The sequence below is a fragment of the Oreochromis aureus genome, linkage group 19 (genome assembly GCF_013358895.1).
Source record: "Oreochromis aureus strain Israel breed Guangdong linkage group 19, ZZ_aureus, whole genome shotgun sequence".
In the NCBI taxonomy this organism is placed as follows: domain Eukaryota; kingdom Metazoa; phylum Chordata; class Actinopteri; order Cichliformes; family Cichlidae; genus Oreochromis; species Oreochromis aureus.
The window spans coordinates 13,991,482-14,005,997 of NC_052960.1; the positions used below are offsets into that span (position 1 = coordinate 13,991,482).

General features: G+C 41.2%; 1 protein-coding gene across 1 annotated transcript in view; it reads left to right on the forward strand.

Annotated features, from left to right (window-relative positions):
* myo10l1 (myosin X, like 1) overlaps positions 1-14,516 on the forward strand; it is a 49,988-nt gene that overhangs the window by 26,283 nt on the left and 9,189 nt on the right. The window contains exons 3-32 of the mRNA XM_039602942.1: positions 827-985; positions 2,803-2,990; positions 3,639-3,773; positions 4,317-4,441; positions 4,620-4,633; positions 4,748-4,832; positions 5,059-5,165; positions 5,576-5,705; positions 5,807-5,925; positions 6,052-6,198; positions 7,176-7,276; positions 7,420-7,486; positions 7,733-7,825; positions 7,915-7,983; positions 8,065-8,147; positions 8,562-8,664; positions 8,840-8,920; positions 9,042-9,166; positions 9,275-9,392; positions 9,509-9,615; positions 9,696-9,966; positions 10,035-10,916; positions 11,051-11,174; positions 11,350-11,488; positions 12,094-12,198; positions 12,503-12,598; positions 12,698-12,791; positions 13,013-13,068; positions 13,801-13,943; positions 14,213-14,407. Coding sequence (XP_039458876.1) covers positions 827-985; positions 2,803-2,990; positions 3,639-3,773; positions 4,317-4,441; positions 4,620-4,633; positions 4,748-4,832; positions 5,059-5,165; positions 5,576-5,705; positions 5,807-5,925; positions 6,052-6,198; positions 7,176-7,276; positions 7,420-7,486; positions 7,733-7,825; positions 7,915-7,983; positions 8,065-8,147; positions 8,562-8,664; positions 8,840-8,920; positions 9,042-9,166; positions 9,275-9,392; positions 9,509-9,615; positions 9,696-9,966; positions 10,035-10,916; positions 11,051-11,174; positions 11,350-11,488; positions 12,094-12,198; positions 12,503-12,598; positions 12,698-12,791; positions 13,013-13,068; positions 13,801-13,943; positions 14,213-14,407 — 4,261 coding nt within the window. The remainder of the gene's footprint in view (positions 1-826; positions 986-2,802; positions 2,991-3,638; positions 3,774-4,316; positions 4,442-4,619; positions 4,634-4,747; positions 4,833-5,058; positions 5,166-5,575; positions 5,706-5,806; positions 5,926-6,051; positions 6,199-7,175; positions 7,277-7,419; positions 7,487-7,732; positions 7,826-7,914; positions 7,984-8,064; positions 8,148-8,561; positions 8,665-8,839; positions 8,921-9,041; positions 9,167-9,274; positions 9,393-9,508; positions 9,616-9,695; positions 9,967-10,034; positions 10,917-11,050; positions 11,175-11,349; positions 11,489-12,093; positions 12,199-12,502; positions 12,599-12,697; positions 12,792-13,012; positions 13,069-13,800; positions 13,944-14,212; positions 14,408-14,516) is intronic.

The following is a 14,516-nucleotide window of genomic DNA, read 5'->3' on the forward strand; positions in this document are numbered from 1 at the left end:
GAGTCTTTTTTTTTTTTTTAGCACATTTGGTTTCTCTATACCTCTATATGTCTTTATTATCCTGTAAAGGCATCACTTCCAGCTTATAAATGTAATACATCTCTGTAACAATCTGTATTCATGTATTTGTTTGTGTCAGAAACATTGATTAGCCAGTTAGTCAGTTTTGGTCTGTGTTATTTATTAGAATATTTCCTTTTAAATTACAAACAAGAGCCTCTAAAGGAATATTTCTAGTTTTGGGGACTCGATTTACTCTAATTTCATTACAGTGAATATGAACCTATTTTACACCAGTGACAGGTTATCTTAGCTCAAAAACAACAATAACAAAAAAAGGTAAAATATAATTAAGCTGGCCTAGAAACCTTTAGACTTAAGAAACTTACAAAAACAGCAATAGCAACAAAAAATATACTAAAAGGAATTCCCTTAATAACAGCTGAATAGCACAATAACCTAAGCAGAAAAGCAGCTCTGGACTCATAACATGTCAAACCGTGAAACATAGAGGCTTCAGCAGCAGAAGACCACACTGGTTGCCACTCCTGTCAACTAAGAATGGGAAACTGAGGCTGAAATTCACACAGGTTCACCACAACTGGACAACAGAAGATTGGAAAAACGTTACCTGGTCTCACGAGTCTCGATTTATCCATATTTGTTGTCTCCCATTGACTGTCAGTGTTGCACAATCAGCACATATGCTGCTTTGCATTGCTGTTAGATTGCTTTTTCATAACATTTGTGAATATGAATGTATTATTTAATGCCAAAGTATGAAGTGAAAAACTGGGTGATGGTCTTTATGTCTCCTTGTATACAGGTGTTTTACTTGCAGCAGGCCGAGGTCACCAGGGAGCGAGTGTACGCTATGCACCAGTCAAGCATCGATGGGGTGGAGGACATGTCAGCACTTGCTGAGCTGCACGAAGCCGCTATCATGCACAACCTTTACCAACGCTACCAGAAGGATAGCATCTATGTAAGTGCATTCAGCGAAACAAGTGTGTCTATGTCTATGTCTGTGCAGGGCCATTATGTGTGTTTATATTATCACACACCTCCTTCTCCTTTGCTTAAACGAGTAAGGCTTTTAGAAAGAGACACAAATCCACTTATCAGGCCTCCCCGTCTGTAAGTGAAAAAGATTGAGAGAGAAGTGAGTGCTATGAAATGAAATTGTCAGTGGTTAGGACAGGTCAGCTTTAGCTCTTTAGGAGGACTGAAAATGGCTTCTTATTAAAACTGTCTAAAACTTTCATGTTTTATTAAATCAGGTGATCATAAGAAGTTTAGTGGCTGTGCAGGATGTAAATAGTCTCACGCCATTGGCAGGATTTATTCTATTTTTTCTTCTTTACGAAACAAATTTATCTGCTTTGTGTTAAGTGTAGGCTGTGTGCAGACAGGAAGAGGACCCAAAGTGCAGACTCACGGAGGCAAAAGGGTGAACTCAAAACAGCTTTAATGCTGAACTCAAAATAACAAACTTCCAAAGTGCAAAAAATAAACTCAGGCAAGCAGACAAAACACACAGCAAAATAAACGGTAGATCACGACAATGACAAACTGAAACACAGGGCTTAAATACATAGAGGGAGCAATCAGGGAATGGGCAACAGGAGGGAAACACAGCTGGGGCAAATCAGGACTAACGAGACAAGGAAAGCAAAACCAGATACACAAATATGAAACACGGACTTTCAAAGTAAAACAGGAAACATAACACAGAGACGCGAACTTAACAAGGGGATACAGCCGACAGGGGAGACAGAGCAACTATAGAACACAGAGACATAAACCATAAGACGGAACTCTAAGAAACCCAAAGACTAGAAATGATAAATAATATAATAAACCCAAAAACCCTGGGTCAACGACCGAGGCATCCTAACACTTTGTTTCATATGTTGATATTTAAGCCTACTAACTGTAGAAGCGTCATATCCCTGCTCACCATTTCACAGCATATATTGTTCTCATTGCAAAAAATAACCATATGAATATATTGTTCTCATTGCAAAAAATAACCATATGAATAACTTTATGGTGCGATAGTGCAGTTTAAAATATCCAAAATCACTTTGAAACTGATTTGATGGCCTTGTTGTTGGAATACATGCGTGTTTTACAATGCAGATAGGAAATAAAACACATAAAAGTTTATTTTTGATCACTAACCCAGGCATCCTTACACATGAATGCCCAATCAGTAGGATCAGTATGCATTGCAATCTTTCTCAGCTCTCATAGCTGACTCATAATAAAAAGAGAAATTACTCGTGACAGTATTTTGTCTCTGAGTGTTTGTGTGGAATAAATTGAATCATTAGATGATGTCCACAAAAATCCCATATTCACATGTCCTGGTGTGATGACAGTACCCATCTGTAGTTCCAAAATTAGCACTGAGATGGTTTAATTACATTTTGATCACTTTTATGCTGATGCACAGAAATTTTCAAAAGTCTGAAAACCTGGAAGATTACCAGACAGCTAGATTATCTAGACTGCCTAATCTAGATGATGAAATATTGTCCATATACGGATTTCCCTTAAGCTGATCAAAAGAATTTCTCATGTGTGGGTCTGCTTTCTGTATCACTGTGCGCTCATGCACTCATGTGTATCTGTGTCCTTTAGCACTATTTTATGTGTGGGTAGTCCACTAAATGTGCCAACAAGGTCATATGAATATAGAAAGTGGATAAACGTGGACCAAAAATAATCAAATAATATAAAGAAAGGAAATATGATACAGACACTGAACCTGAAATGTCTCTCCTTCGCTGTTTTCAGACTAACATCGGCAGCATCCTGGCAGCTGTCAACCCATACAAGCAGATCCCTGGTCTGTATGACCTAGAGAGGGTGGACTTGTACTCCAAGCACCATCTGGGGGAGCTCCCTCCACACATTTTTGCTGTAGCCAATGAATGCTACCGCTGCATCTGGAAACGCCACGACAGCCAGTGCATCCTCATCAGGTAATGATGGAGGACATTCAGGGAATTCTTTACTCATCTATCCATCTATCTTTCTCTACTAATCTATCAAAACATGACTTTGTTTCCTAAATCGTCAGATATTTCTAGTCTATATCCATTATACATTCCATGAGAGGGTATGCCCATTCCCAGAAAATCCTGCTATTCTTACACTTATTTGTAGTTGAAGCCTGTGCATAGATAGTGAAACACTGACAGCTATTAGACCTAATGAAAAATCAAGGTAAAGGCTTAAGGAAGTGGAAGTGGTTTGCATTCCAGACATTGATTTCAGTGGTTGATTGGAAATGGGAGACAGAGCAATATTCAAGACCAAGCTAGAGAACAAATAGATCATGACTGTGTCTCCCTTTGTTCTGAAAATAAATACAATTTCCTCTTCCAAATTAAAGTAGGGTTATTGGTTTGCATGATTAAGTGGCCTGATCTGGTTCTACTGTCCACCATCCCATCATGCTTTCACTTGTGCTCAGCCTGATTACGATAGGCTGAATATCTCTGAGGTCTATCAACCCACAACACCAATTAGATAACCGGAGAGGTTCAAGATACGGGAATGTCAGTGAAGGTCATTGTGTGTAGGATTTAATTGGGCTGTGTGTGTGTTTGTGTGTGTGTGTACAACAGTGGGGAATCAGGAGCAGGGAAGACTGAAAGCACCAAACTGCTGTTGCAGTTTCTGTCGGTGATGAGCCAGAACTCAGCCGGAACTCCTCCCTCAGAGAAAAGCACGCGGGTGGAGCAAGCCATCGTACAGAGCAGGTATGCGAATCAGTGAAGTAAACATGACAGGCTTCAGGAAATGCCAAGAAACAAGTCAGTGGGTTAGCATCTTTTCCTTGGACTGTGCTACCTGCTAGGCTGTGGTGGAGGAATAATCACTAACGCCAGAAAATATGATGAAGACTTTCTGTAATGACTACTTGTCAGGACTGGATTAGGAGTGTGTGTTTTACACATTTTATATATCAGATTAACAGCTTACATGGTAAAGATGGCAGCCATTCAAGGCCTGCTTATGGCCTTTGCCTTTTCTTTGGTATTTTACCAGCTCATTTTACTTGACACTTAAAAGCCTTTTATTTACAACTCTAACAGGGTGTTAAGTTCTTAAAGAATAAAGTTTTGTGTAACTGAAATTTCATATCATTCAAATTCAAGTGTCAGGATTACAACTGTAATGTGCGAGTGCTAAGTGAGCGCGGTTGAGCTCATATGGATATTATGTTCTGCTTAAAAAGTTGAATCAAGTTTTTTGGTTATGGTAAAAAAAATACTGTAAAAATAATGTTTCCTCCTTTTCAGTCCCATCATGGAAGCTTTTGGTAATGCTAAGACTGTTTACAACAACAACTCCAGTCGCTTTGGGAAGTTCATCCAACTTCACTTCTCTGAGAGTGGCAACATCCAAGGAGGCTGTGTCATAGATTGTATCCTTGCTTTAAAGCACAACACATCTAACTGCATGAAATTTACACCTGTGTATGATTGAACTGGTGCTTTTTTTTTTGCATACACGCATAAAAAGGTGTGGCAGACATGTATGTTTGTGATTCTTAAAAGGTGAATTATATGAATGATGAATTTCTTTGACTCACTTCCTGCCAGATTTACTTGAAAAGGTAAGCATGTCTCGGCCTCCTCGTATCAAATTTATTAGGAGTCACATGTCAGTCGTACATTGTCAATCACAATAAAATGTTGATGGAAACTTTGCTACCCTGATTTTTCTGTAGAACCGCGTGGTACGACAAAACCCCGGAGAGCGAAACTACCACATCTTCTATGCTCTGCTGGCAGGAGCTAGTAAAGAGCAAAAAAGTAAGGAGCTGTGCGAGCGTAAATATCGATAGCGATCTTTTATTATTTTTATTATTTTTCAATGATCAATTTTACACTTTTGGCTTCATGTGAGAAGTCATTGTAAAAATAGTTTGATTTCAGTTATAATAGAGAAGAATAAATATTGATGGACAAACATTATTAATCTTTAACTTTTACCTCTGAATACATATCGTTTGCTTACATTATATATTTGCTCTTGCAGGCCTCTACTTCCTGGAGGATCCCGCTGAATCTTACCACTACCTCAGCCAATCAGGATGTCTTAAGGACAAGAGTCTAAATGACAAAGAGCTGTTTAACAGTGTTATGGTCAGTGTCAAGTTATTGATTTTGTCTTCAGTTCTTCAAGTAGATGTACTGAGGTCTGTAAGAACATATTGAGCTAAATCTCCAATATCAGGTATCTATTGTTTTTTTTTTTTTATCCAGTTACAAAAGTAGCAGAGATATTCCAAAGCTAACAGGATGATAGGAGACAGGATTGATGGCCTTGGATTGTAAAGTTTGATGTCCTCACAGCCATAAAACTATTAATCTTTTTTGTTAAACACTGACATATTTTTGTCTTCAGAGCAGAGCAGGTTAGCCTCAGAGAAATAAAGATGCCCCCCCCCCATTTATCAAACCTTTTTCTGGGATGTGAATGTTATGACTGAACCTTTGGCTCTGAGCTGAAAAAAGTGCTCACAATCTCTTTCCCCGTGCTCGTCTTTGCACAGGAGGCGCTGAAGGTCTTGGAGTTTACGGAGGAGGAGATCAGAGACATGTTTAAGCTGCTGTCGGGAGTCTTACAACTTGGCAACATTGAGTTCATGACTGCAGGAGGAGCTCAGATCACCACCAAGCAAGGTCAGAGAAGTGCTCATAGAAAATGAGTTAGATGATATAAAAATGAAGGTAGAGGTAGAAAACGTTGCAGATGTTTAACACGTCTTTGTCCATGTTTCCAGTGGTTACCAATGCCAGTGAGCTGTTGGGGCTGGATGCCTTCCAGCTGTCTGAAGTCATGACTCAGCGCTCCATAATCCTCAGAGGAGAGGAAATCTGTTCCCCGCTTACTATTGAGCAGGTCCCTATACACACATGCATATAAACACACTTTAATTTACCCCTCCATGTTTGATTTCTGCCTCTTCCTGACATAGTCCCATTACTCATTTTAACCCTCCCTTGGGTTTCCCTCTCATTGCTGCAGGCTATTGATTCCCGGGACTCTGTCGCCATGGCGTTATATTCCCAGTGTTTCTCCTGGATCATCCTCAAGATTAATCAGAAGATTAAAGGGAAGGAAAACTTCAAATCCATCGGCATCCTTGACATCTTTGGCTTTGAGAACTTTGAGGTGAGGGCTTTGACCTTCCCTCTGTTTGGCATATTTTTGATTTTGAGGTCATGAATTTTCTCCTCCGCTTCCTAAGCTGCCAGCTGCTACTCATCCGGTTACTAAGCAAGATTAATGAGTTTCTTACTACTGACTAATCACTTCACTGAAACACTGAGTTATCGTTCATACAGGATTCTGACAAGGACAAATGAAAAAGCTTACTAATAAGGTTTTTCTTTTCTATAAAAGAAAGAGCTATATGAAGAACACAGAAATTAGAGGCCAGGCGTAACAGAGAATAATTTATTAGCAAAACTTAAGAATTTACAAAAGTATTTTTTGAGTCTCTTTAGACCAGGGGGATAAAAAGGCAGAGAGGCAGAAGGGAAATAAGATGGAGCTGGCAGGTTGAGTACTGACTGCAGGAGAGCACTGAGATGATCTGAGCCAAGCCAAGGAGAGGACAGAAGGGAAGCCAAATTAGGGAAAGCTGCAGAAGCAGGAAAGCTCGATAGGACCAAAGCAGGACCGGGTCTGCAATCTGATTAGTGGACACTAAAAAAACCTTATACACAAACATATTAAATGAGACTAAATGGCAGTCTAATGGTGGAGTTTTTAAGGCAGAGGAAACCACGGAGGATGAGGGTATAGGGTTCCTTTCTGCTTGGTTAACTACTAACAGATTAGCAAATGCATTACTTGTTCATAATGATACAGCAAAGAGCCAGAATGAGGGCACTGAAAATAAAAGAAGAACTTGAATAACCATTTTCTCTGTATTTCTGGCAAAACTGGAATACTTTGGAAACGTGCTAATAGCTGGATTCATGAACCCAGAGTTAACTGAGCCACACAATAACCAGCTTTGTGACTGCCGTTATGGAGGATCGCCATTTTTAGATTCACTGACCCAGATGATCCAAAGTTGAGCTTGTTTCATGACACAGAACCATGACATGTCTGTAAGTGAATCCCTGCCTCTGTGCCTGCAGGTCAACCGGTTTGAGCAGTTTAACATCAATTATGCCAACGAGAAGCTTCAGGAGTACTTCAACAAGCACATCTTCTCTCTGGAGCAGCTGGAGTACAACCGGTACGGACGTGAATATGGAACCTAAAGACATTCGGATTGTGAAGCGGACTTTAAAGTGTCTAAGGAAAAGGGAATGGAAGAGTACATTTAAATATCACCTTTTTCTTTTTCCTTGCACAAATATTTTGTTGTACTCTCCACAGGGAAGGTGTTCAGTGGGAAGCAATTGATTGGATGGACAATGCAGAGTGTCTTGACCTTATAGAGAAGGTAAGAAATACATTTGCTATAACTTATAGCATAAATGTAATGAAGATGTTAGTTTTTGAGTGCATGATCTTTTCTCAGTCAGTTGAAGAGAATTGAAATAAAAACTGCAGTACTTCACCATTACTCCTTCAGATCTGTTTTTGGAAATCTAATAATTTGTGGGGCCGATGTCTTAGAAAGTAGTGCTGATTTCATAAAACTGATGCAATAACACCACTTTACCCCTCCTCCCTCTCTCTGTCCTAGAAATTGGGCTTGTTGGCACTAGTGAATGAAGAGAGCCGATTCCCCAAAGGAACAGACTTCACTCTGCTGGAGAAGTTGCACAGCCGACACTCTGTGAGTTATTTACACATTGCCTAATGACCTCTATGCATAATTCACTAAATGCTGAGCTTATGTTAAATGCCATGCTTCTGTTTTTGCAGACAAACCCTTACTATGTCAAGCCCAGACTTGCTGATCATCAGTTTGGTATCAAACATTATGCTGGAGAGGTGAGTTTTATTCAGAACTGACCTGCTGCACTCCATCATTGTGTTGTAAAGTCGGTAGTTTATAATATCTGTTTCCGACAGGTCCTCTATGATGTCAGAGGAATCCTGGAGAAGAACAGAGACACATTCAGAGATGACATCCTGAACATGCTCAAGGACAGCAGGTAATATCTGCAGATATGATGGTTAATTAGGACTCGAATTAACCAGTCATTCAAAGAAAGAATGATTTTAAAGGTAAATCCATCTTTTGTTTGCCTTGTTTTGAGCTGATATGAATTATTGGACTGAAGTCCAAACAATAACCAAAATAATGGAGATAAGTTTCTGAAAATATGAAAAAAGTGTTTCTAAAAGCTTCTAATGAGCTTTGAAACTGACCATCCAAACACACTGCGGTGTGAAAACTCACCTGAATCTCATCTAGCAATGATGCGAATTACACCAAGAATTTTTTGTTTATTTTTTCCAGCTCTGCCAGTTTCCTTGTTGTTATCCCGATGTACCCCGTAATATGTTTTCTAACATGAGTTAGCAGATGCGTGTGTTTCATCTTTTGTATTTCTGTCGATTCATAGACTGGACTTCATCTACGACTTGTTTGAAAAGGTCGGCAGCAGGAACAATGAGGAGAAGATGGGAACAGCCCGACGTAAACCTACAGTGAGCTCCCAGTTCAGGGTGAGTGATATGATGTTGCTGGATATTTTTCTTGTAGACAAAGCCACTAACTGTTAACCAAGAGTCTTGAACTGAGAGAATAACTAAAATGCATTAAAGAAAATGTTTTTGGTTTTTTTTTGGAATGGTTGTTATGGTGATGTATAGGCATTTATTGTTTTCTTAATCTCTTTAGGACTCTCTTCATGCTCTTATGGCCACTCTGAGTGTTTCCAATCCTTTCTTCATTCGCTGCATTAAGCCCAACATGGAAAAGGTCTGTTTTTTCTATCCAATGTCTTTATCTACTCACATATTCACGTTAATATCACTATCTGACAGTATTATTCTGTACTATATCAAGGTTACGTGTTAAATCCTTTGTATCATCCTTTCAGACTCCAAATGTGTTTGACCCAGAGGTCGTGCTGAATCAGCTGAGGTATTCTGGGATGTTGGAGACCGTGAAGATCCGTCGTGCTGGCTTCCCAGTTCGCAGAACATTCAAAGATTTCTTCTCTCGGTAAAGATCTCTAAATCTACATTCTTACATATTTTTCTATATCTGTGATTTAAAAAAAAAAAAGAAAAAGTATCAATTCTTTTCTTTAACGTTGCATTTTTATGGCAGTTATAAGATCATTCTGAAAGAAAAGGTGCCGACAGCAGGAGATGATAAGAAGAGAACCACGGACCTTCTAACCAAATATGATAAGACCAAGAAGGAGTGGCAGTTAGGCAAGACTAAGGTGAGGTTCTTTTTCTACCTTTTGGAGATCTAAAATGGCAAAGTTTTGTACAGTGTCTCATATCAAGGTTGTTTAACAGGCTGGCTCTAAACTGTTGTCACCTCCTCGTTTTGCAGGTGTTCATGAAAGAGTCTTTGGAGCAGCGGTTAGAGAAAGACAGAGATGAAGTCCGCCGCCAAGCCGCCATGATAATCCGAGCCCACCTACTCACTTTCTCTGCTAAGTAAGAATCTCCTGATATGAAGTCATGTTTTTGGGACCAGGTATGTTTGTTACTTTGAATTTTTTTCATTTAATCCACAGGAAGTACTTCAAACGTGCACGTGCCAGCGTCATCACCCTCCAGAAACACTTACGAAGGCACATCCAACGCAAACGGTTTGTGAAGCAGCGCAAGGCAGCGGTGGTGCTGCAGAAACACCGACGAGGTCAGGTGGCGCGTGCTCACGTTCGAAAACTGAGAGGGGAAAAGAAGAAGAAGGAGGAAGAGCAAAAGACGAAGGAGGAAGAGGAGAAGGAGAAAACGCTGGGCGAAGGGGAGACGGAGGAAGCGAAAGAGGGAGCAGAGAAAAAGGTAAAGCCGTCAGAAGCATCTTCATTGGCATTAATGGGAGTGTTTTAACCCTCTCGTCTGCTCTTTAGGATGAAGCTCGCCAAATGGAGGAGATCCTGCAGCTCGAGAGAGAGATTGAGCGCTTGCAGAAGAAGAGGGAGGATGAAGTGTCGCAACTCTGTGAGTCGTCCAAGCAGGAGCTGCAGCTGCGCCGGGACGCTGAGCTCAAGCGGATGAAAAAGGAGGCATCGCGCAAGGCCACGGAGCTCATCGACCTCCTGAACTTTGGAGGCGTTGATCCCTCACTGGGAGCAGTCGGGGCTAAGCCCGCTGCAGAGGTGAAAGCTCCAAAAGGTGCCAGCACCACCAGAGGAGCATCCAAAGAAGAGGATGTAGACGAAGGTTTTCATGCTGAGGAGGAGTGTATCCCCCTGCCTGACTTCCCTCCCCCTGCTGAGACAGATGCTCCTGTGGATCAGGACATATTTGCCCAACTCCCTCCTCCGCCACCTGCCTTTGCAGAGGGAACAGTGCCCCCTGCACCACCTCCTCCGCCCCCCCTTCCCTCAGACGACATGCTTGCAGGTGGAATTCCTCCTCCTCCTCCCCTCCCTCCACCCGGAGATGGCACCACTGTGCCTCCACCACCGCCTCCACCTGGAGAGGAGGAGAAGAAAGAGCCAGAAAGGAAAGTGAGCATGGTGGACAGCCTTGTAGATGGCGAGGAGCCGATCTACAGCATGCCGGCCGACACAGAATCAGATTACGACCAAGAAGAGGAGGAGGGGTCAGTCACCGCCGGAGACGACAGCTCCGTGTCGGGAAGCAACCGAGGGAGCGCGGCTGTGACGGACGAGGAGCACCCCAGGAAGTCGACCTGCACCAACGCCAGCATCGAGTCCTACAGAGGCAGCTCTGACTCTGTGAGGACACACACTTACACGCATCCTCACAAGCGTGCACGCAGATATGTATGAGCAGCTACAGTATACAGTGCATTTTAACTCATTATAATAAACTGTTAGCGTGCTATCTCATTATGGAATAAAAGTAATTATTAATAAAAGCATAAGCAGGTCACTAATGTTATTGTGTCATGTTGCAGTATGCAGACAGTGATGATGAACATGACGGCATGATGGACACTGATGAAGAAGTGACAAATGGCAGGGTGACTTTGCTCAATGGAAACGGGCCACCATATTTCCACGGCTACCTCTACATGAAGGGTATAGATGTTTTTCTTTGTAGAGCTGGTGTTTCTGATCTATTTCTGTAGCACTTGCATTATTAAATATAACAGATAATCATAGCTCCGCACTTTCAGTGTGGCCACCAAATCCTAACCACTAGACCTTTTTTTTTAATTGATTGTAATTATGTCTCCCAATTGTGCTCCCTCAGCTGGTCTCATGATCCCATGGAGGAGGCGCTGGTGCGTGTTAAAGGACGAGACCTTCATGTGGTTCCGGTCCAAACAAGAGTCTCTGAAATCTGGCTGGCTCTACAAGAAAGGAGGAGGACTGTCCACTTTGTCACGGAGGTTGTTGTAGTTATTACTGAGCGAAGCCTGCATGCTTTGCAAATAAAATTCAGCACTATTACAGCTCAGCGCAATCTGATGATGTGATGATTTTTACAAAGCTGTTCAGAAAATGTCAACAAGATGGGTCTGTGAGATCCTACCACACTGCCAAGCAGAAGATCTCAAAATGTAACTGAATGTTTCATATTTCCTCATAATTCTATAAAAGGTGAAGTATAATACAGTATGACAGCTTCATGTAACACCACAGTGTTTGCTAGCTTGATTTATTTAAATGTAAATAGCTTAAAAGTCACAGATTTATTGAATCCGCATGAATGGGTTAATTTGTCTGTAGTTCTGAATGCTGTTGAGTATTTGTGTAACTATAGGCATTAAACCCCCTGGAGTAGTTCACTACAATACATTAAAGCCAATGTATTAAGCTTTTAGTGGTTCTTCAATTAGTTGCTTATTGATTTAGGAAAAGTATGTGTTCAGAGTAAAAGTTGGTGGTTTTCTTTTTGGGGAAAGAGATGTAGTTGTGATCTTGTTAAATGGAAAGGTTGAGAGTGCAAAATTAAGCTTATGAAGAGTGCTAATGGTGTCTTATTTCTTTGCAGGAATTGGAAGATGCGCTGGTTTGTTCTGAGGGACAGCAAGCTAATGTACTACGACAACGACAGTGAGGAGAAGCTCAAGGGAACCATCGACATCCGAGCAGCCAAGTAAGATTTCTGACAAACCCCACCACCAGAAAATCACACAAAGTCTTCTTCGCTATTTGTCTAGAGTTGTGTGGCTTGCAAAACTCAAGAAAAAACAAACAGCAAATCGCAAGCAAATACAGAAACATGTTTCGAGCAGACCAGATCATAATGGAAATTTTCTGAATTAAAATGTGTTGTACGCAGCTCGGACATGTTCTTCAGCTTCTTGCTGGATTAATGGAAATTTCCTCTTGATTTCTGGTCCACTGGTCCAGACAGAATCCGAATTTCTCAAACAAGTGTCCTTTCTATGACTTCATAGGGAGATTGTGGATAACCATGAAAAGGAGAACGCTCTGAACATTGTGACAGATGAGAGGACATACCAAGTGTTCGCAGAGTCGCCAGAGGATGCGAGGTATGACGTAGACTTGACGTAGACTAATAATAAAAACAAGCACCTATCCCTGTCTGATTTCATAGCTTTAACATGATGGCATCCTCTTTGTCTGTGCAGTGGGTGGTTCAACGTGCTCAGTAAGGTCCGAGTGTGCACTCCCGAGCAGCTGCTGGAGATGTCCCATGAACAGGCCAACCCCAAAAATGCTGTGGTCAGTCTTTTAAAAACACGAATCAGTAAATTCCTCTGATCTGAAAATATTCTTCACACAAAATGTGCATGTTCGATAGCTTGTAATTGGTTGTAGGTCATTATTGTTTTAATGGTTTTCTTATCAAAAATGATACAGATAAGGTTGTGAACAGTCACGAGTTGGATTGGTTTATTAATACAAATAGTTCAGGTTGAACAATGCTCTCCTTTCTCATTCAGGGAACTCTTGATGTGGGATTGATTGACTCAGTTTGTGCATCAGACAACCCTGATCGGTAAGTTTGATCAGCTACCTTATACAAGACCACAGGTGCTTGTTTTGCACCCTGTGGCTGCAAAACAAGCCCAAATCATCACCCCTCCAAAACCATGCTTGACAGTTTTTAGGAGGTGTTTCTCCTGATTTGCTGTGATTGGTTTTCACCGAGCGTGCCACTGTGCACTACAAACACTCCACTTTAGTCTCATCCGTACAAAGGACTTTGTTTAAGAAGTCTTGCTGTTTGTTCAGATGCAACTGTAGAAACCTAAGCCATGCCGCTATGTTCTTTTTAGAAAGAAAGAGGCTTGTTCAGTCTTCTTCTAATTGTGCTGTCATGAAATTTAACATTTAGCATGATAACTGAGGTCTGCAGAGTGTTAATTTTTGCAGTTTTTCTGCACATTGCTTTATCTGAGCTTGAGAAGAAGTCACTCCCGGCAAGATTGGAATTGGTCTTGAATGTTTTCCACTTGTAATCTTTCTCACTGTAGCACGATGGACTCCAAGTTGTTTGGAAATCAATGTTTGCCTACTCAGACTGACTGGCAGCTACAGTTCTATCTCTGAGATAAATGCTGATGTTTTTCCTCCTTGGCATCATGTCAATACCTGAATGGTCCATATGAGAAAACTGCCAGAATTTCTCATTATATAGAAGTGGTCACGCTTGCTGATCATCAGTTGGTCAAGTGCATTTTGTTAGCAACACCTGGCTGCTACTTACCCTCTTAATTCATGTTTTCAGGCCGAACTCTTTCGTCATCATTACGGCCAATCGTGTGATCCACTGCAACAGCGACACACCAGAGGAGATGCATCACTGGATCAGTCTGCTGCAGAAACCCAAAGGAGACGCCAGGATAGATGGACAGGAGTTCCTTGTCAGAGGTGAGGGTTTCGGATATTTTCAAACTTATAGATGCAACTCTGTGCTTTCTATATTTTATTACTTTTTTTTGACTTTTGGGAATATTTTAAGCAACAAAATCTTGGGCCATTTATAGATGTTAAGAACTATCTGCATTATCTGTATTTAATTTTCATCAACATCATACTGTCATTTTTACAACAGTATATCTTCAACGTAAAGGTATCACAATATTTTCTACATTCTTTTTCCTCTTGTTGCCTTCCTCCCATCTCCTCTCCATCTTCAGGGTGGCTCCAAAAGGAGATGAAGACAAATGCCAAGAGCACCTCCCTGAAGCTGAAGAAGCGCTGGTTTGTTTTGACCCACAACTCCCTGGATTACTACAAGAGCTCAGAGAAAAACTCCTCCAAGATGGGAACTCTGGTCCTTAATTCCCTCTGTTCTGTCATTCAGCCAGATGAACGAGTGCACAGGGAGACAGGTGAGGAGAGAGAAATGAAAGGAGCAGGAAAGAAGGGCACATTTAATCAGGGATTATACTTATGAGGTTAGGGATATATGCCGGTGTCTCAGTTTACAATTATAGACAT